Genomic DNA, 21953 nt, shown 5'->3' on the forward strand with positions numbered 1-21953 from the left:
TTCACTCAACCTATTCTCGTAAGGCATGCTCCCCAATCCAGGCACCATTCTAGTAAATCTCTTCTGCACCCTTTCCATAGTTTGCACATCCTTTCTGTAGTGAGGTAACTAGAACTGAGCATGGTACTCCAAGTGGGGTCTGATCAGGGTCCTGTATTGCTATAATATTACCTCTCGGCTCTTAAACTCAACCTCACGGTTGATGAAGGCCAATGCATCGTATGCCTTCTTAACCACAGAGTCAACCTGCACAGCAGCTTTGAATGTCCTATGGACTCGGACCCAAAGATCCCTCTAATCCTCCACACTGCCAAGAGTCTTACCATTACTACTTTATTCTGCCATCATATTTGACCTACCAAAATGAACCACCTCACACTTATCTGGGTTGAACTCTATCTGCCACTTCTCAGCCCAGTTGTGCATCCTATGAATGACCTGCTGTAACCTCTGACGGGCCTCCACACTATCCACAACACCCTCAACTTTTGTGTCATCCGCAAATTTACTAACCCATCCCTCTACTTCCTCATCTAGGTCGTTTATAAAAATCACGAAGAGAAGGGGTCCCAGAACAGATCCCTGAGGCACACCACTGGTCACCGACTCCATGCAGAATATGACCCATCTACAACCACACTGTACCTTCTGTAGGCAAGCCAATTCTGGATTCACAAAGCAATGAACCCTTGGATCCCATGCCTCCTTACTTTCTCAATGAGCCTTCCATGGGGTACCTTATCATATGCCTTGCTGAAATCCATATACACTGCATCTACTGCTCTTCCTTCATCAATGTGTTTAATTACATCATCAAAAAATTCAATCAGGCTTGTAGGCACAATCTGCCTTTGACAAAGACATGCTGACTATTCCTAATCATATTATGCCTCTCCAAATGTTCATAAATCCTGTCTCTCAGGATCTTTTCCATCAACTTACCAACCTCTGAAGTAAGACTCACTGGTCTATAATTTCTTGAGCTATCTCTACTCCCTTTCTTGAATAAGGGAACAACATTTGCAACCCTTCAATCCTCTGGAATCTCTCCTGTCCCCATTGATGATGTAAAGATCATCGCCAGAGACTCAGCAATCTCCTCAGTCACCTCCCACAGTAGCTTGGGGTACATCTCATCCAGTTCCAGAGCTTATCCAACTTGATGCTTTCCAAAAGCTCCAGTACATCCTATTTCTTAATGTCTATATGTTCAAGCTTTTCAGTCTGCTGTAAGTCATCCATACAATCGCCAATATCCTTTTCCGTAGTGAATACTGAAGCAAAGTATTCATTAAGTACCTGTGCTATCTCCTCTGGTTCCATACACACTTTTCCACTGTCACACTTGATTGGTCCAATTCTCTCACATCTTATCCTCTTGTTCTTCATATACTTGGAGAATGCCTTGGGGCTTTCCTTAATCCTGACCGCCAAAGCCTTCTCATGGCCCCTTCTGGCTCTCCTAATTTCATTCTTAAACTCTTCCTGATAGCCTTATAATCTTCTAGATCTCTGTCATTACCTAGTTTTTTGAACCTTTTCTAAGCCAGCATTCTTTTCTGGTTTCTTTATAATCCTCAGGGACTCTATTGCATCCTAAGCTAGTTTACACACTTTTCCTTTTTCTTCTTGACTATATTCATCACCTCTCTCAATATCCAAGATTCTCTTACCTTGCCATCCTTGTCCTTTCTTCTAACAGGAACATGCATGTCCTGTACTCTGTGTAATTGGTCATGAAACACCGTCTACATTTGCTTTTGCCCAAAAATCGCTGTTCCCAATGAACTCTCCCCAGTTCCTGTATATTTCCCCCTGCTTCAATTTAATACTCTCCCACTTATCCTTTTCTGTCTTAAAATTTAAGGAGTTGTGGTCACTGCTCCCTAACTGCTCATCGACTAAAAGGACAGTCATCTGGTTAGGCCCATTACCTGACATCAGGCCCAGTACAACCCTTCCTCCCGTTGGACTATCTACATATTGATGTTTTAAAACACTTCTGAGTGCACCTATCAAAATCTGTCCCACCTAAACTTTTTGCACGAAGAACGTCCCAATTTATATTACGGAATTTTTCCCCTTTGTTGTCAGTGAATAAATCTAGCCAGACAGGTTTAGGGTAAGTGGTAAGAGGCTGAGGGGAATTGAGAGTAACGTTTTTATCCAGAGTAGTGAGAACCTGAAATGCACTGCTTGAAATTGGTGGACACAGAATTTCTAACCACATTTATAATAGTGCCTGCTAAATTACTGAGGCATAGAAGGCAACAGGCCAGATGACTGATTAAATATAGAAGTGTGTCTGCTGGTCACTGTGGATGCGGCTGGCCTAATAGCCCTTTGGCTGATTAACTCTATAACATTGAGGTTGTTTTTATTTGTGGTAAACATTTAATTTGGATATTTATTTCTAATCCGTTGTCAGCACCATCTAAGTGACAGGAATCTCACTGATGCTATTAAAGTATGCAATCCAGTCTCAAATCTTACAAGTAAATGTGCTTTATCAACATTAGTTATCTTCCATTATAACACCCAAATGTTGGCCAGCTCAAAAACGAACATTGGCAAGGTTTCAAATGTTTTTTATTATTAAGTCACATTTTACAAATTGTAGCTGTACAAATCCAACTTTTGTTCCATCTATACATAATACACACTGCAGAAGGAAGAATTCACCATTAGAAAACTTTGTTAAATATCACAAAGGGTATAGATACTATTCCTTACCGTCAAGATGCATTAGATTTTCCACTGTGCACACTCAACACCAATAAATGTATTATAATAATATTGTTTAAAGTTACTTATATTTCTATATTTACATAAAGAAATTTAATATTTTATTTTTTAAAATTATCACTGTATTACACAGGATCGTCCATATAAAGAAAATCTCAATTTCAAATTTGGCCCCAAGTGGATAAAATAAAAATCTCAACATAAGAAAATTAAAATAAGTAACAATAATTGTAATATTCACTGCATCTTCCTTTTATCAAAATTATCTTTTAAAAAATGGGCCAAAATACGCCTTTTGCTGGAAGCCAGGGAGGGAAGTGTAGGAGGATGCAAGGTGACCACCAAGACAGGGGCCCATCGAATTTTCTCACTAATTCTCAAGTGTTACTGTGTTCTTCAAAGCTTAATGCAGCAAACATTGCCGTGTTTAATAATGCAATTTTAAATCCTCATTTTCTAACACTAGCTCCTTTCTGTAAATGGAAGTACTGTATCAATTTACACTGTCAACAAGTGCTCTCATGGAGATTGTTTGGCCATGAAGTCTCACAGGTCCATGAACTTGCATTGATTCTCCTCCTGCCCACCTACACTTGGTGTAAATTACAAGTGCCAATTAACAGAACAACCAGCCTCTCTTGTATTAGGAAACCAGATCCCAGGAAACCCACTTTGTCACCAGCATGCACAATCTTTACATAGACAAATCATGGCTGCTAGCATAGAAATACACCAGTGTATTTCATGTTTTAGCTACTTCGTCAGCAATCTTTCATCAACCTCTTAAATATCTTCCAAAATATCAGATTCATGAAATACAGATGCAGTGTACTAGGTCTGTATTTTACAATCAGGATTGATAACATAATAGGCACAATTTTCCTTTAATTATATTGCCCTTTTTTTTAAACTCTCAGTCTTCGATAATAACTATAAAGCAAAAATGACAGAACATGAAAAGTATTACATGACCATCTGACCAATAAACATCCTTCATGTTATGAAGCTGATGTGAAAAAATAACAGGAAAATTATAACATTTATATTGGCTATTTATTGTTGATACAATCAGGCATGTGCAGTGGATATTTAAGGATCACAGAAATGAAATAATGAGGTCATTCAGCAGATCCCAGTTACACCTGCATTGTTTAAGACAACTTACATAAACTTTCCAGTTACAAGTCAAAATTGCACCCTATATCATTCAGTTTAGCATGATTGAATTTTAACTATTTACAACAATATGGGATATCTTACTGTAAAAGAATGCAGTGAAAATAAAGTGAACTTCTGACTGGAGAAAACTATCTAAAACAATCTGAAAATAATTTAATTTTCATAAACATGCCACTTTAAGAAATGTGTTAAATCAATTTATGTCTAATTTATACATTCCCTGCTAAACTGTGTTTGTGAAGCTTTCAAAACAGATATCCACTCCCTCAACAAATCATTTGTTCTTTTATCGTGAACTCATATTTGCAACTTCCAGTAATAATCCCAGCAGTGTTACAACAGCTTATAGAACATTATTCAGACTAACTTTTGAAAATATATTTTTTAAAAAGAGGTAGTCTCAAGTCTGTATATCTCTATTCCTGAAAGTAGCCTTTTACATTAAAATTTTCAGTTTCTTTTAAGGGGAGCTTGTCAACTTAGAAGCAATTTATCTTCCAGTGGTAGTTCTGCACTACTGACAATTTATACCCACGGTGTCTTAAAATAAAACTACCCATGCTAACTTACTTAGTTCTGTTGAGGATGTAATTTTAATCCCATCAGTGTGGGCTGAATTCAAACTGAGAGTTAATAGCTCAATAAATTAACCGATGGTGCTAACCAGTCATTTATGTTTCAATGTTGCCAGACATGTGATGGATAACTTAGTGCATGTTGACATTTTCCCATCCGTTTAAGCTGGGAATTAATGACAATGTACAGCAGGTGTCCTGATACATGATTCTGGATCGCATAAATGTGCACAAGAGTTAAGGTTAATAATTTACAGGATATTATTAAAGAAGACACCAACATTTCATAGGTTAATGCAACGGTACAAGAATTTTTTAAAGCACATTAACAAGGAATGTCATTAGAAACATCAAAATGTATAAGTTTTCAATTCATCTTCAGCTTTTGCTCTGATTAATTAAAATTTGTCATTTGAGTAGCTCAGATATTGCTGTGATTTCCATTTCTATTTCCACACAATTATGTAAGCTCTTCCTTGTTAAGGGCACCATTTAATTCTCCATGAACATAAAGATCTCAATTGGCTTTACATCAGGGAACATTTAGAAAATTATCCTTAAACTCATTAACTATTGCATATATCTAAAAAGTTTAAATGCTGAATTTTAATTGAGGAATTTCATAAACCTATAGTGAAATGAGAAAGACTTCTCAAGTCTTGATTGTTGGTGGAATCATCCCTCCCCAGCAACTCCCGTAGAGGTACTTAACCCTGGAACTGTGCTAAATATTACACCTGCCTCTGCACCTCCTCCTCCTCCATTCAGGGTCCTAAACAGTCTTTCCAGGTGAGGCAGTCCTTCACAAATAAACTCATTGGTGTCAGTTATTGTATTTGGTGCTCCTAGAAGTGAGACCAGAAACAAAATGGGGGACCACATCATCAAGCACCTTTGCTCTATCTGCAGTACAGCTATCCGTTACAATTCCACTTCCCGTTCCCACACTGATATGTCTGTCTATGGCCTCCTCCACTGCCTGGTTGAGGCTGGATGTTTTTACGCGAAGCCGGCATTTTCAAAATTATCCGGTCTAGTGTGGACGTGGCCTTAATCATGCCATTCCTTAGGAATGCACCAATTGGAAAAAAAATTCAGCGCTGACTGATATGAAGCAGGTAATGTTCAGATAAATGCCAGAAAATGACCATCTCAACACCTGGTCTGAACAATGATGTTATCACTTCCATCAGCAACAGCACTGAGTACTTAACTGGATAAGTCACAGAGAAACTGTTGCCACAACAGCAGGTTAGGAATTGAGTACCCTTCATATGACTCATCTTCTGGGATGTTCTCATATCATAAACACAAGAGATTCTGCAGATGCTGGAAATCCAGAGCAACGTGCACAAAATGCAAGAGAACTCAGAATCTACAGAAAGGCATAAAGAGTCAACCTTCCCCACCAAGACCCTTCATCAGGTCTCTTTATTCCTTTCTATATACACTGCCTGACCTGCAGAGTTCCTTCATGCCCTGGTTCATATTTTTACTGTTATGCTGTATGCATTTCATTTAGCAGTGCTGTACGAGCAGTCTGTTCTGTTTTCAGCTTGCTTGGGTTATTGTTGAAGATAAGAGATGAGGAGAAATGTGTGCCATCCATTAGGACAGTCAGATTAAGGGGAGGTTTCTCTAAGGTTAGGCTTGGGGCTTTTGCTCGAGAGGGGATGAAGAGGGAAGACACAGGAGAGAAGGTCGTAGGATTCAACCTGGAGCGGGACCGCGATTCAACAAAGGTGGGGCGAGATTGACTTGAGCTCCAACTTGTGCACATTCGGCTATTTAATTAAAATGGGCCCTTTTCTTTTTTTTTTGTTCTTTTCTTCACTAACCCTTTAGTCAAATTAAGATTCATAAATATAATCTTTTAACCGTATGCCATGTACTATGTGGCACTAATTTGTAACAGGATAGCAAACTACACAGCATCCACACCAACAGGGGTTTGGGGTTGGAGATCGCCTCAGTCTCACGAGTTTGGCGGGAATGGAGGTTCTCTTCTCTCGACTTACGCAGCAAAGGAAACCAGGGGGTTTCAGTAGCTTTACTGCCAACACCTACAAACTGTACGTCAGTCACTCACTCGAACTACTCCAACAGCCCTTCTAAGCCTGTAACAATGACCAAGTTCACATGATCACCAATGTTTCCGCGGTGCTTCCTGGGTTGGGAATGTTTCACCTGGAACATCCACTCAACAGCACTGTGGCAGAAGTGACCTGCACTAGGGAGGAATCCGTTTGCTATTTTCTCAAGGGAAAGATCAACGACAACGTATAGATTATACATTAATAATTGGGCCAGAAAGTAAAAGTGAATATTGGAACTGACCGGGCTAATGAGATGAGGGCTAAACCTCATACTGGGGATAAACACCCAAAAAGGCTGTGTGGCTCAGATGATCTATGACCTCTGCTGCAGCTATTGAAAATTAACAATGGGCAATAAGAACAATAATTACAGAATTCCTTCAGCATTTTGAGAGTGTTGCTCGGATTTCCAGCATCTGCAGATTTTCTCTTGTTTATAATATTACATATCTCCCTCAATTTCCTCAGACTGTGCACCACTTTCACCCTCAAATCTGTAGACATTATTGAGATTTTTCCTCAGTTCTAATTGTGCTTCTCAGAGAAAACAACTTTTAGTTATTGACAAACAGCGTAGAGTTGCCCCTTCCAGCCCTTCGAACCTCACCATCCAGCAATCTCTCAACTTAATCCTAGCCTAATCACGTGACAATTTACAATGACCAATTAACTTACCAACCAGTACATCTTTGGATATGTTCAAAGTCCACATTTATTTCTCCCCAGTGTAGCACTACTGCCAGTAAGAGTCGAGTCCGTTGTGGGAATGCCCTGAGGAATTTTCCAGAAAGAGCTCGGGTTGACATGTGGGCCAGCCTGCCATGGAATTTCCTGCTTACAGGCGGAGTTCAATAACAACATGGAAAATCCCACTATGCTGCAGTAACCCACTTCAGTTACAGTAAAATAAAGTGCCGCTCCTTCAAGTATTCCACACTCAAGTCAGGTTTACCCTCCTCAGATTTACTTAATCCACGCTACTCCCTGTTTACTGATGTACATTCTTCAGTTTAACCCTAACCTGCCACTGTTCATGCAATTTTCTTTTTCTCTTCTTGTTCATCCTTTAGTGATTAGCACACTGGCTAAAGCATTTGGAAACAGCTTTCTGCCTACTAAAAACACTGCCAAATGTACTTTGCTGCTGCTGTTTAGTATTCTTTAACTTTTGCATTGTTATTGTCCAATCTACAATTTGGGACAGTGACCCATTTGTTAACTTTTATTCTCACTTTATGCACATTGTACAGTTTCTTTAAAGATAGAGACCAAATAAATTTTGGATCATTTTGGCATTGCATGGAACAATGGAACATGGAACAAATACATCCGTGTTCATACTTGGTTAATAAGTTAATATCAGGGTCAATATTATCAGGAAGATTGTTTCTGATGTTGGGGAAGTCCAGAACGAGGGGTCGCAGTTTAAAGATAAAGGGGAAGCCTTTTAGGACCAAGATGAGGAAAAACTTCTTCGCACAGAGAGTGGTGAATTTGTGGAATTCTCTGCCACAGGAAACAGTTGAGGCCGGTTCACTGGCTATATTTAAGAGGAAGTTAGATATGGCCCTTGTGGCTGAAGGGATCAGGGGCTATGGAGAGAAAGCAGGTACAGGGTTCTGAGTTGGACGATCAGCCATGATCATACTGAATGGTGGTTCAGGCTCGAAGGGCCGAATGGCCCACTCCTGCACCTATTTTCTATGTTTCTATTGATATGACTGGTTGATTGGCAGACGTGTATACAGGGCCTCCAGCTGCATTGTGGATATTGTACACGCAGTCATGTTGTGCAAGGCTGTAGCCTAACCTTATAACTAATCCAGAAAGGCTCTCCAAGCTACAGTTATGTTCCAATTCTCACTAATTACTTTGACAAATTCCACTTGATTAACTTTGTCCAGTTCATTCTGAGACCTGATATCCCTGTTGAGCATCTAATGTTTCATTTGACCACTAAACTATCTTATCAGAATTTACAGACACATCAGCTTGACTGAGATGACTAGCTGGTGAGATGTTAATTTCCAAACAGTAACTGTGAGATCATTTCTTACAGCTTTCCAGCATGTATCCAGACACTTTTTTAAATTACCATTTTTTTCAAGCATCATCAAATTAAAAGAGCATTAACGAGCTTTTGAAAAAAAAAGTCCAGTTATTCCTTATGTATCCAGTTACCAAAGAGTTATTCCTTATTTATGAACTCAGTCCATTTCCTATTCGTTGATTGCTGACAAATGACAAGAGAAGGTAAACAACAAAAAAAATTAAAACAAATTTAAGGAATCCTGATGCCAATACAATTAGGGGAGAACTTTATCCTGGGTGGTATCGCTGAAATGGGCAAGATTGTATTTGCCACCAGTTCCCTTTCTTTTTAAGTCAACAGAGCTGAACAGGCGAATGTATTTTTGCACCAACCTGCGAGCCAAATGCCACCCCATTCTAACCAATATTTAAAACAGCAAAATTCACCAGCATCACAGCAGCATAATCAAGATAGCATTCTTCATAGATCCTTGAATTTGTAGGCAATACTGTGCGCCTATCTACTCAGTAAAATTCATATTTCAAGAATTGCGTAGATTTCAGTCATGGTATCGTACCTCAGCATTGAATTGTCTCATAAAATATCCACTTATTGCTGCCAATACCTGGCTCTTCAAGGCAGCATTTCCCATTACTAATGATATCAATTGGACTCCGTCAGTCCAGTCCAAATGCTGGACAATATTCCTTACATCGTCACATAGGACCTGCCGTTGATTTGGTAGAAGCTCCATAAGTAGCTGGGGCACTGGTTTAAATTGTCCACTTGTCATCCAGGCACCCAACAACCCACCAAATGCACCACCTAGGGAAAACAAACAGGAACATTATTTATTTTCTAATTTTAAAATGCAATGTTTTTTCTTAAAAAAAACTACTTCACATTTAATTATGCTCCTTGACATACAGCCGTCCAAAGATCCCTCAACCAATGAACTACTTCTATTAAAACAACCAGGACAGTGACTGCTAGCAAGCAATTAATCAAGGAATGACATCACAGCCAGGCCCTGATCACATAATCACCTAAATTTTATACAAGTATTTACATAATTCACACAATCATTAACAGTAGAGATTCAGTTCAGCACTGCCTCTTCAAACAAGCTATCCAATTAGGCTTTGTTCCCCAACTTCTGCATGAAGAAGGCAACTGTGACACAATGAATATCAGTCTACAGAGCCACAATCAAGAACAGACTCGCTAAGAATTGTGGATTTAGTTAATGAATGGCCAGGAAAGTTTTCAACTACAAACTTTGTTCCAATGACCAAAGAACCAAATACTTTCTGGTAAAGATATTCCCATAGTGGGAGTTCCAGCATTTAGTTCCACTAGGGACGGAAGATTAGTAAAACAGTTCCAGATATTTTCCTCAAAATACATTCATTGCACTTTCACACAACAAATAGGAACTGCAGATTCACCAAACTTATCCTCCAAAATACTCAATCCAAAACTTATTGTTTGTTAAAGTTATAATTGACACTGAAATAAGGTTTCAGAGATAAATAACAGCTTTGTTATTATGACATAATTTATTTGTAGTAAATGTGATGTAGTCATATACTGTGTGCAAGTTATATGTATTGTGTTGTGTAACTTGGTCCAGAGGAACCTCGTTTCGTTTGATGGTATATATGTACAAGGATTCTGGTTAATTGGGCTATTGGTTGTTTGGGGCAGCTACTTATTTGGGACAACTCCTAAAGATCAAAACCTAATCAAGAAAATAGCTGGGATTTTCATTTATTTGGGATAATAAACCGCTTACTTGGGAAAGGAGACTGTTCTCACTAGTGTCAATGGGGAGTGAAAATGAAATGATTTCACTTCCTCAGCAAGTTAGGAATTACAAAGAATTTAAAGGTTATCAACAAATCATTTTGAATGTTACAATAAAAATGAAGATTTGAAGGATACAACCATTTCTAACTAGCATCAGTTTTGTGCACTTGTGTGGCTGTTAGACACTAATTGTTAGAATGAGCTACATCAGAAAGCATCAGTTGCAATCAGTTGCATCTGCTTGCGTTGTATTATTCATTTCATCAAATTAAAAAGCAGTGATTTTTGACACCATTTCATGCAGGAAGGCAACACAGGCAGTCTATTATACGTACCAGTATCTGGGCTGATTCCATTCATTTACAACAATCAAAAGAACACACCAGCATACACTGGATTAATTCCTCCTTGATAATTATAGGAACTAATATAGAGTTTACTGTAGTAAACTTGGTAGTGTTCTAATTTGTTTTGCATTTCATTTAAACACATTAATTTGTTACTTAGTTAAACAGTATTTTGTCTTTTTTAAACTACTTCCGTGAAACTTCGGCTAATTGGTGTAGCTGCTTAATTGGGCTAAAATGTATCGGTCCTATATGTCCCAATTAACCAGAATCCTCCATATCCTGTTGAATGCCAATAGACTTGATCCTGATCTCATAATTTTACTGAAGATTTCGGATCTGTCATGTAATTGGGAACGAGCATGGTTAATGCTGCCAAAAGTGAAGTATAGCCTATCGGGGGCAAAAAAAAAGCCACAAAGACACATGTACAATGAAGGGAATTGAATCAGCACAGACAGACTTTAAAAAGGATCTAGAAGTGATTTACGACTCAGCATTTCAATGTTGCAAAACAGAATATTAGGGTACAACAACAGAAAGAGAGACTATGTTAACATTTATGATGAGACAGAATAATCTATTGAATACATGGGAGTCTAGTTGTCAGATTTTAAAATGGATGTGAGCGCTTTAGAAAAAGTGCTGAGATATGAATCAGGAATGACTTAAAAGGTTTGATTATATGAAAATAGAAGAGAGTTATGACACGATTTATATAAGTCAGAGGCAATGGAACTGACATATGACTCAAGCCAAACCAAGCAAAGAATGCAGCTTCTCTTCTCTGAGGATTACGTGGGTTTATTTGGATTCCTGAGACTCTGGCAGCTTTCAGTTTTAGTTTAACTAAATTATCAGATTTGTCAAAGTAAATTTTCCATTTACCCCATTGGAATTTGAACCCACAAAACTTTTGGACTTTTGTGTCAATACATTAATGATACTTGGTTTGATCGCTGAAAGTATTGTCTGACACTGATCCCTCAAACATATATTTTACAAACTCTAATATGCATTTGTGTTTTAGTGGCGATAACAGTCAACATGTTACTCAATTGAGCATAACATCATGCCAATAGTGCCCACTGCCAATCCCACTCTACATTGTTTAAAGGGAGGCATTAAGCATTAATCATTTAATGTAATTCTTGGTGCTTATCTAACTTCACCATTTATTGTCATTCTAAATCTATAAATTTCCATCTGTTCAAGAGCATAAACTTACCAACTGCGATTCCTGGAGGACCACCAACCAAACCTCCTGCAAACGCGATTGCACCAGCCAAAAGTGCCCCTTTTGCAGAACTCTTTATTGCGACATGCATCTTTTCCACCTCCGAAATATGGTGCACCAATTTCATCACTTCATTGATGTCGACAGGCATCTTGTCAAACTAAGATTCAAAAATTAGACATTGACGTTCAGCAGCTATGACAATTCACCTTTATGTACAGAATCGCTTTTGAAAGGCAAATCATGTATAACTGTTCATCCTTCCAATCTCCAAACTAATTGCTGACAATGCCAGAAAACATCTGGCAACAATAGAACCATTTTCCATAGAAACAAATCTGTTATCCCCACAGTTTATGTAGCCATCTTTATACACCTGTATTGGAGTTCATTCATCAGCTACAGTTTCTTTTTAAAGATTATGAGATCATAGGATAGGAATTGCAGTTAACTATTCCTACCAATATGGAATATGCATGGATTTCCAAGAGGCTGCCTGGCTTAGGGAATCATACAGCAGAAATAATGGGCTCAATTTCCAGTATCATCCTGTGATTTGGTGCCAGAGACAAAGTATAGAATTTCGGAAGCCCTTGAAGCAAGACTTAAGATTTACTACCATAAATCCATTTAAGACCAGCATCAGAATCATTTTATTGCCAATAAGTGAAACCTACCAGAATTGATTGTTATTCGGTACCGAGCATAAAAAAAACGGGACAATACCATAAAAGCCAACACAAGAGCAACCAACAATTAAAAAGACATTAGTGCAAATAGCCATGAGCAATTACTGAATGGTCAATTAGAAAACGGTCACATGCACAAACATCAAAAACAATCAAACTTAAAAGAAACGTGAACATATGAACAGATAATAATAATCAACAGAACAAGGAGAGTAAGAAAGAATATTTGTTGTGCAGGGACAGTTAGGATATTACACCTGAAAGAGTTTTGTTTAGTCACTCACTTTCATAGATAGAAAGTGATAGATGTTTGTCCTAACATATTTCATGTTAGAAATAGAACCCTTGTATTTGAACTATACATTGTAAAATGGAAATTTTACAGGTGTAATAAACATATGTACTTTGCTCAATGCCCCAAGTTACTCAAACTAAATAGGTTTCTTCAGTTTTGATTCAATTATCTATTCCCCTAAATGTGGTTACACCCTTCAAATTACATGCAGATTCAAGTAAAGGAATCATATAGAAACAAATAACTTCCAGTTCTCTCAAAAGGCATTCTCTGCTGGTCAAGTTTTGGCCTACAAAACATGCAAGGTCACATCCAGTCACAGCCAAGGGGAAGCTAAGGGTTACAGATGATACATGCACTCTTCAATCAACAAAGGCAGAGCAATTCAGGCTGTGGAACTGGGCTACAGAGCTGTGTCCTGAGGTGGGGCCTTTCTTCGGTGAATCAACCTCTCTCTGGTTGTCAGGAGCTATTATCACTGACCAGGTTTTGTTGTTTTCAAGCACAGGTTTTTTTTATCTCAGTGAAATTTGCAGCAACTCCATTCATGATGCAGGAAAGATATCCAAAGAGGCAGCTCAGGACTTTTGGGTCAAAGAGTTGAGAACAACGGTCTGTTCCATTTCCTCCCATCCCAAGCAAGGATAGGACTTCCCTCCTTCTCACCTTCCACCTCAACAACCTTTTCTGGTGGATCTTGTACAACTCCACCCACTTTAAGAGCAGGATTGTTTTCTTATATTTGTACAGTGTGTTGGTGAGACCACACCTAAGCAATATTGAAAGCAATCCCAGGCCAATTCCTGGGATGAGAGAGTTGTCCCATCAGGAGAGGCCAGACAGTTTGGGTCTGTATTCCTCGGAGTTTCGAAGAACGACGAATCACCTTAAACAAAAAGATCCTAAGGAGGCTTGACAGGATAGTTACTAAGATATCCTCACTAGTGGAAGAATCATAAAAGCAAGGGGACATAATTGCAAAATATGGAGTCAGTCACTCAAAATGGAAATGTGTAGAATTCTCTTCTCAGAACGTAGTGAATCTCTGGAATTTTCAGCTTCCGAGGATAAGGAACACTAGATTGTTGGGAGTATTTAATGTGGAGATAGATATTTAAGGGAAATTGATACAGGAGTTAAGGCTGGCATTGATTAGTCATGACCATTTTGAATGACATGGAGAACTAAAAGACATAATAACCAACTCTATGTGTTCCTGTGTTCTTGTATATGGATCCAACACACCTTCCCCTCCTCTCAATTTTCAGCATTCTTGTGACCACTCCCTCTAAGATATTTTGGTTCACCCTGCCATCTCCAACAACATCCACTCTCTTTCTCACAGCATCTCAATGCAACCTCTGCCTTTTTACCTTCCCGCATTATGAAACAAAACGGTCCACTTGGTTGAAGCAGCCAGCGATTTCCCTTCCATTAAAGAAACCAAAAATAGATGCTGCTTTGCACAACACTTCTGTTCAGTTCTCAAAAGATGATACTGAGCGTCCAGTTTCCTGTCACTTTGTCAGTCAGAATGCTGCCTCTGGGCACCAGCGATCTGGGCTCAATCCTATTAGAGTTTGTACGTTTTCCTGTGACTGCACAGGTTTCCCACAGGTGCTCCAGTTTCCTCCCACATCACAAAAACAGGTGGGTTGGTAGACTACCTAGTTGTCACTACTGTGTAGGTGAGCAGTAGAATTAAGTTGATATAAATATGGGAAGAATTTTTTTTAAATTACATTAATGAAAAGATTGTGTTTGGGCCATGTGGGTCGAAGGATATGCTTCCAGGTTGTGTATATCCAGCACAGGTCAGTGCCACATCTTCCAACTATGCATGTTGAAAATCTGCAGATTCAACACTGATTTCTATAACTTCAGATAACCCACCTTACCAGCCTGTGCTAAAAGTCACCAGTTCTGCTGCAAGGTTCTCAACCTGTAACTTAAACTCAGTTCTCTCTGCAATGGATGGTGTCTGAGCTGCTGGGTTTTTCCAACAATCTCTTTTAGTTCAGGTTTTCAGAAACTGCTGTGTTCTACATCTCTCAATTCCAGCAGTGTTCCTAGTCCTCTCTCCTGCATTCTCATCCATCTCCCTTTTTTAAACCTCCTCCAATAAGCAATGCTTCACTGCCTTCTCCCATCTGACACTGGTACCAGAGGGGATCCAGTTTCTCTTGGTCTGCAACCTATCTGGGATATTTTCTTCATTCTCTCCCCCTTCTTCAAAATGTTTCCTTGTTCTGTTGAAGAGTCATCAATCTGAAAGATTAGCAGGGCAACCTAGTACTGGTTTGGCACATCTGTAGTCTACAGAAGCCGAATACAGTCTCCATTTAAATAAAATGTATAGAACTATTTCCGATGCAAAAGAAGTACAGATAAACACAATACAAAATTCTTGCAAAACATGAGTATAATGAAATACTTGAAGACCTGCTCCTAGTATGAGGTTATTGATTGCCTGCTAATGCATAATCCATAAATACTTCCTCCGAATATCACACTATAAAGGCTGAAAAATCTTTCTTGAAGATATGGGAATCTCCAACAGGAAGACTCTGTGATGGTAGTATTAATGGGAAACCCATACAGAAAGGGAAAATCATATAACCCCTTGCAAGCTTCTCAACTCCAGCTGTTCCAAGATGAGACAAATGTGATGAATCCCTGCCCGCCGCCACCACCAACCATTACCAAGCACAGTAAAGACTTACAATATGCCTACCCAAGTAATCCATTCAAAAATGTCCCTCCAAAAGACATCAAATGTCAAATCCAAGGTGCTCAAAACACACAGATGATCAGATGTACTTAATATTTGCTTTTCTAAACCAGAAATTGATATTGGTCTCATGCCAAACTTCTGGCCCCCAATCACATTTCAACTCAATTTCAATCTCAATTGAAAGATAGTGAATACTTAATAAATGCACTAGAGATGGTACTGTGGGTATACAGTGGTGGTTTCTCATTAGATTCTCAATAGTACAGTAATTGCCTGCAGTGGATAATCCTAGTTTTAACAATATTTTAAAAATCCTGATTCAGCCTTAATTTAATTTTGGGTGTTGGGCAATAATAGTGACTTATAGTGAAAATTACCTCATGGAGTGCACCTCAGTTTTTCCAAACAAAAATTAATACAACATAGCAACACACACAAAAAATGCTGGTGAACGCAGCAGGCCAGGCAGCATAGGTAGATTCATACATACATTGATACAACATAGATCCGTTTCATTAAGGACTGGAGCCACTGGTCAAAGTACATCAGTACATCTAAACTGCTCGTGGCACACACAAAAAAAAAGCGGGCGGAATGGAAATACGTCTTTGTTCCAATGGGATACAGTCAAAATTCACATGTAGGAGATCTTGCGGCAATTTGCAAGACTTTTCAATTTTAAAATCTGTCCGTCAGGCGTTTCTCAAAATAAAAGTAACATTTTCACCCATCATTTCCAACTTAAAAAAAACCGCACTGTAAACGAGAAGCATGCAGTAGGATTTCATACTGAGATGTAATTGACACCGATCCGAACCTCGCGACATTCGGGTTTCCCCATCTTTACCCTCAACAAAAGCGTCCTTCAGTTTATTAGAGAATCTCAGCCTGTATTTTGATTGGAAATGTTGCACGCCGCTTTGTTATTGGTGCCGATTTAACGTGTACGTTTCCACGGCCCAAATCCAGGTCTTCCAAAAGATATCTGGGATCCAGCCTAGCTATTCCCGGAAGCAGATCTCGCTCACTGGGAGTTCCGCCGCCAGTAACAATACCTGCTTTTAGGCCGTTCGCTGTTAGATCCGACGTTAACCAAGTCCACAGCCTCACAATGTTTCAATAGACAGCAGAGTGACTGTCGCTGCGCTTTCCAGTCCCCTAGTGACCTAGGGAGTGGCAGAGATCATGTGAATTACACTGAGAGCCTGATCTGCAAACTCCCGGAGATAATACGTCTATTGAAGTTAGAGCGGCTGTGGAAAATCTTTCTGTGAACATTATGACATGAAGCCACGGTTAGGCATTTCGGAAAATATATTGGTTTTAAAGAATATCTTAAAGGGGAACGAGAGAGAGAGGCCTGGGATAAAAATAACACTGCAAACGCTGCTGTCAGAATTAAAGATAGAGTTGCTATAAGAACCCAGCCAATGAAACAGGACCTGTGGAAAGTGAAATTAGTCAATGTTTCAGAGTGAAAAACCTTCCTTAGAATTGTGGTTCGAGTTAAATATTGTAATAGAAATACACACTCGGTATAAGTACCAAGAAATTAGCTTTCTTCAGCAGCAACACAACACATCACATAAATTTAGCATAAACGTAGATTAATATACATAATACAGAACAAAATAAACACAATGACATTGGTCACAAACATTTCTGTAGATGCTGGAAATCTTAAGCAACACACATAAAATGGAGGAACTCACCAAGTCAGGCAGCATTTATGGCGTCAATGTTTTGGGCTAAGATCCTTCGTCGGGACTGGAAAGTAAGGGGGTAGAAGTCTGATGAAGATGGTGGAGGTAATGGGTGAGACCGGCTGGGGGAGAAGGTGGAGGCATTGAGTGCAAGTTTTTTTAAGCCCAGTGCAAGTGAGGATAATAGGTCTTGTGGGACTGCCCTACTTGTGAGCCTTAGGCAGAATTGTACAGTGCAGGACTGAGTCACAACCTGGATGGAGACTGTGGACGAAAGAACTCCTAATGGAATGAGCCATGTAACCATATAACAATCGCAGCACGGAAACAGGCCATCTCGGCCCTCCTAGTCCGTGCCGAATAGCAAAAGCTTGATGTATTTTTTTGTGGAATCATAATCCAGCAAGAGAAGTGATGACGTATCTGAGAGCTGACAGACCGAGGAATGGTGCCTAATGTGTAACCTTCACTGGTTTCCCTTTCCACAGTTGCTGTTGGACTGGCCAAGTTCTTATTGCACTTCTGCCTTTATGGCCTGAAGGGGAGGGGAGAAGCTCAAAGAGTAAAAGGCCACTCAGCCCCTCAAGCCTAACCCACCAATCAGTATGATCTCACACAGTCCTCCCTGTCATGCCTTGTAACTCCAGAAAAAAAATCAAAAGAAAACCACAGATAATTGCCTATTTGCCTACTTGCCTAAAGGGACAGGTTACACATGAACCCAGAGGGGTCCAGTATCCTAGCAGGCACATTTAATAAAGCTGATAGGGAGGGTATAAACTAATTTGGCAAGGGGATGGGGACTGGAGTGACAGGGCTGAGGAAGAGGGAAACAGAAATAAATCAAAAATAGCGTGCCACAGAGATTATAGAAAGAACACAGCCAGTGGCACGAATTACAGGGTAATAGAGATGTGGTGCAGTTAAAGCAGAAAGCAACAAATACTGGACTGAAAGTGTTATATTTGAATGCACACAGAATAAGGACTAAAATGAATGATCTTGAAACTCAGTTGCAGATTGGCAAATGTGACATTGTCCATCTCTGAAACTTGGCTAAAGGATGGCTGCCATTGGGAGTCGAACGTCCAAGGATATACGGTATATCGGAAAGATAGGTTAGTAGGCAGAAGGGGTGGTGTGGCTCTGTGTATAAGAAATAATATTGAATCATTGGAAAGAGATGACATAGGATTGGAAAGTGTAGAGTCTCTATGGGTTAAGTTAAGAAATGGCAAGGTTAAAAGGACTCTAATGACAGTTGTATACAGGCGTCCAAACACCAGCTGGGATGTGGAGTACAAATTACAACAGGAAATAGAAAAGGTGTGTCAGAAAGGCAATGACATGATAATCGTTGGGGATTTTAACATGAAAGTGGATTGGGAAAACCAGGTCAATACTGGACCTCAAGAGAGAGAATTTGTTGAATGCCTAAGGGATGGCTTTTTAGAACAGCTTGTTGTTGAGCCCACTAGGGGATCAGCTGTGCTGGATTGGGTGTTGTGCAATGATCTGGAGGTGATAAGAGAGCTTAAGGTTAAGGAACACTTAGGGAACAGTGATCACAATATGATCGAGTTCACATTGAAATCTGAGAGGGAAAAAATAGAATCCAATGTGTCGGTATTTCAGTGGAATAGAGGAATTTACAATGGCATGAGAGGGGAACTGGCCAAAGATGACAGGAAAGGGACATTTGCAGGAAAGACAACAGAGCAGCAATGGCTGGAGTTGCTGTGAAAAATGAGGGAAGTGCAAGACAGATATATTCCAAATAAGAAGGAAATTTCTAAGGGAAAAAGGACACTACCGTGGCTGACAAGTGAAGTCAGATCCAAAGTAAAAGCAAAAGAGAGGGCATACAAGGAAGCCAGAGCTAGTGGGAAGATAGAGGATTGGGGGAGCTTTTAAAAACTTGCAGAAGGAAACTAAGAAGGTTGTTCAGAAGGAAAAGATGAATTATGAGAGGAAGCTGGCGTCTAATATCAAAGAGGATATCAAAAACTTTTTTAAGTATATAAGGGGTAAAAGAGAGTCGAGGGTAGGACCAATACAAAATGACACTAGAAATATTGTAATGAGAGATGCAGAGATGGCAGAGGAACTGAATATGTATTTTGCATCGGTCTTCACAGTGGAAGACATCTGCAGTTTACCGGACATTCAAGAGTGTCAGGGAAGTGAAGTTTGTGCAGTGAAAATTACGACTGAGAAGGTGCTCAGGAAGCTTAATGGTCTGGGGGTGGATAAATCTCCTGGACCTGATGGAATGCACCCTTGGGTTCTGAAGGAAGTAGCTGGAGATTGCAGAGGCATTAACAATGATCTTTCAAGAATCGGTAGATTCTGGCATTGTACTGGATGACTGGAAAATTGCAGATGTTGCTCCGCTATTTAAGAAGGGTGGGAGGCAACAGAAAGGAAACTATAGACCTGTTAGCCTGACATCAGTGGTTGGGAAGTTGTTGGAATTGATTGTTAGGGATGAGATTATGGAGTTATGAGAATACAATTCTCGTTATCAGTAAATTTTAACCTAAACAAGGTGTGAGAGAAAGCACTTATCAGAACAAAGAAGCATTCCTACTTTTAACAAAACAAAGAAGCCATTTTGATTAACATACACAGTAACAAAGAAAAAGAAGAAACCCCAATACAAAGAAGAAACCCACTTACACTTAGATAAGGGAATGGGCAAAGAAGTGGCAAATGAATTACAATATTGGAAAGTGTATGGTCATGCACTTTGGTGGAAGAAATAAACAGGTAGACTATTATTTAGATGGGGAGAGAATTCAAAATGCAGAGATGCAAAGGAACTTGGGAGTCCTTGTGCAAGATACCGTAAAGGTTAACATCCAGGTTGAGTAGGTGTTGAAGAAGGCGAATGCAATATTGGCATTCATTTTTAGAGGTATAGAATATAAGAGCAGGGATGTGATGTGGAGCCTCTATAAGGTACTCATGAGACCACACTTGCAGTATTGTGTGCAGTTTTGGGTTCCTTATTTTAGAAAGGATATACTAACATTGGAGAGGGTTCAGAGAAGATTCATGAGAATAATTCCAGGAATGAAAGGGTTTCCGTATGAGGAATGTCTGGCAGCTCTTGGGCTGTATTCCCTGAAGCTCAGGAGAATTAGGGAGATCTCATAGAAACATGCTGAATGTTAAAAGGCCTTAACAGATTAGAAATGGCAAAGTTATTTCCCATGGTAAGGGATTCTAGGACAAGAGGACTTGACTTCAGGATTGAAGCACATCCTTTTAGAACTGAGATGTGGAGAAATTACTTTAGTCAGAGGGTGGTAAATCTGTGGAATTTTTTGCCATAAGTAGTTGTGGAGGCCAAGTCATTGGTATATTTAAGGCAGAGATAGGGTAGGTTTTTGATTAGCCAGGGCATCAATGGGTATGGAGTGAAAACAGGGGAGTGGAGATGACTGGAAGAATTGGATCAGCCCATGATTGAATGGCAGAACAGACTCAATGGGCCGAATGGCCTACTTCTGCTCCTGTATCTTTTGGTCTTAGGGTCTTATTTTTTTTGTCCTTTTTTTAAGTAAGGTGCTCGCATATAATGTGGCTGCATAATTATGCATACCATTTATGTACTTCTTAAAGTACATATATCCTATAATGAATTATGTAAACAAAGGATGCTTAATCAAACTATATATTTACAATATTACTGAAATATTCCCCTCTGCTTAGCTATGATCTCCAACTTAATATGGAATGCATCTCAACTCAAATATGTAATGTATTGCTCTTTAGTAATCATACATACAGTATATATAGCACATCGCTAAGTCTACTTTGTTCAAGTGTTACCCTTGAGTATTCTCTGTCTGGGGCTGAGAGTCATGATCTACTTTCAATACTGGGTTGATGGTGACCTTAAATTTACCACGTATCGTGACAGACCTATTTTTCTTGGCTACTGGGACCATTGGTGTTGCCCACAGGCTCCATTCAACATTGAAAAGAATTCCTTCAGCCTTCATGCAATCCAGCTCGCTAGCTACTTCATCACAGATGGTATAAGGAACCAAACAGGCTTTGTAAATCTTGGGTGTGGCATTTTCATTTAACACGATTTGACCTTTGATATGCTTGAGTTTTCCTGTGCCATCCCTGAACATTGCTGTGGCATCATCCAATACCTTTCTTAATTTGCATTGATTTTGACTATTGGAGGGGATGTGGCATGCAAGTGATGGATGAATCTCCAAATGATGTAGTCGTCTCAGCCAATCATGGCTGGACAATGCCGGCTCTCCCATTTGTACCACATATAAGCCCATTGTGGCTTGTTCGTTGTTGTATTTCACTGTTAGTAATGGCATTCCCACATGAGTTGCCTTTTCTCCAGTAAAAATTCTTAGTTGAATACTTGCAGGCTTCAGTTAAGTATCTTTGAAATACCGCTCAAACACATTTTGTGGAATGACTGAAAGAGCTGAACTAGTGTCGAATCGCATTCTAATTAATTTGCCATTCACTTCT

The 21953-nt window shown here is 39.4% G+C and overlaps 1 protein-coding gene across 4 annotated transcripts; it reads right to left on the reverse strand.

Moving 5' to 3' along the window:
* Window positions 1–2581: 2581 nt before the first annotated feature.
* On the reverse strand, window positions 2582–16897 carry LOC132406867 (protein C19orf12 homolog). Of its 4 annotated transcripts, none has more exons than XM_059992955.1 (3): window positions 16794–16897; window positions 12012–12180; window positions 2582–9452 (listed from the first exon to the last, which is right to left on the reverse strand). In XM_059992955.1, exons 2-3 carry the CDS (start codon window positions 12169–12171, stop codon window positions 9187–9189), a joined length of 426 nt encoding a protein of 141 aa, XP_059848938.1. In that variant the 5' UTR covers window positions 12172–12180; window positions 16794–16897; the 3' UTR covers window positions 2582–9186. The 4 variants fall into 4 exon arrangements, with proteins under 4 accessions (XP_059848938.1, XP_059848935.1, XP_059848937.1 ...); XM_059992952.1 differs by lacking the exon at window positions 16794–16897 and adding an exon at window positions 16556–16746; XM_059992954.1 differs by lacking the exon at window positions 16794–16897 and adding an exon at window positions 16586–16745.
* Window positions 16898–21953: the final 5056 nt, after the last annotated feature.

The sequence above is a fragment of the Hypanus sabinus genome, chromosome 17 (genome assembly GCF_030144855.1).
Source record: "Hypanus sabinus isolate sHypSab1 chromosome 17, sHypSab1.hap1, whole genome shotgun sequence".
In the NCBI taxonomy this organism is placed as follows: Eukaryota; Metazoa; Chordata; class Chondrichthyes; order Myliobatiformes; family Dasyatidae; genus Hypanus; species Hypanus sabinus.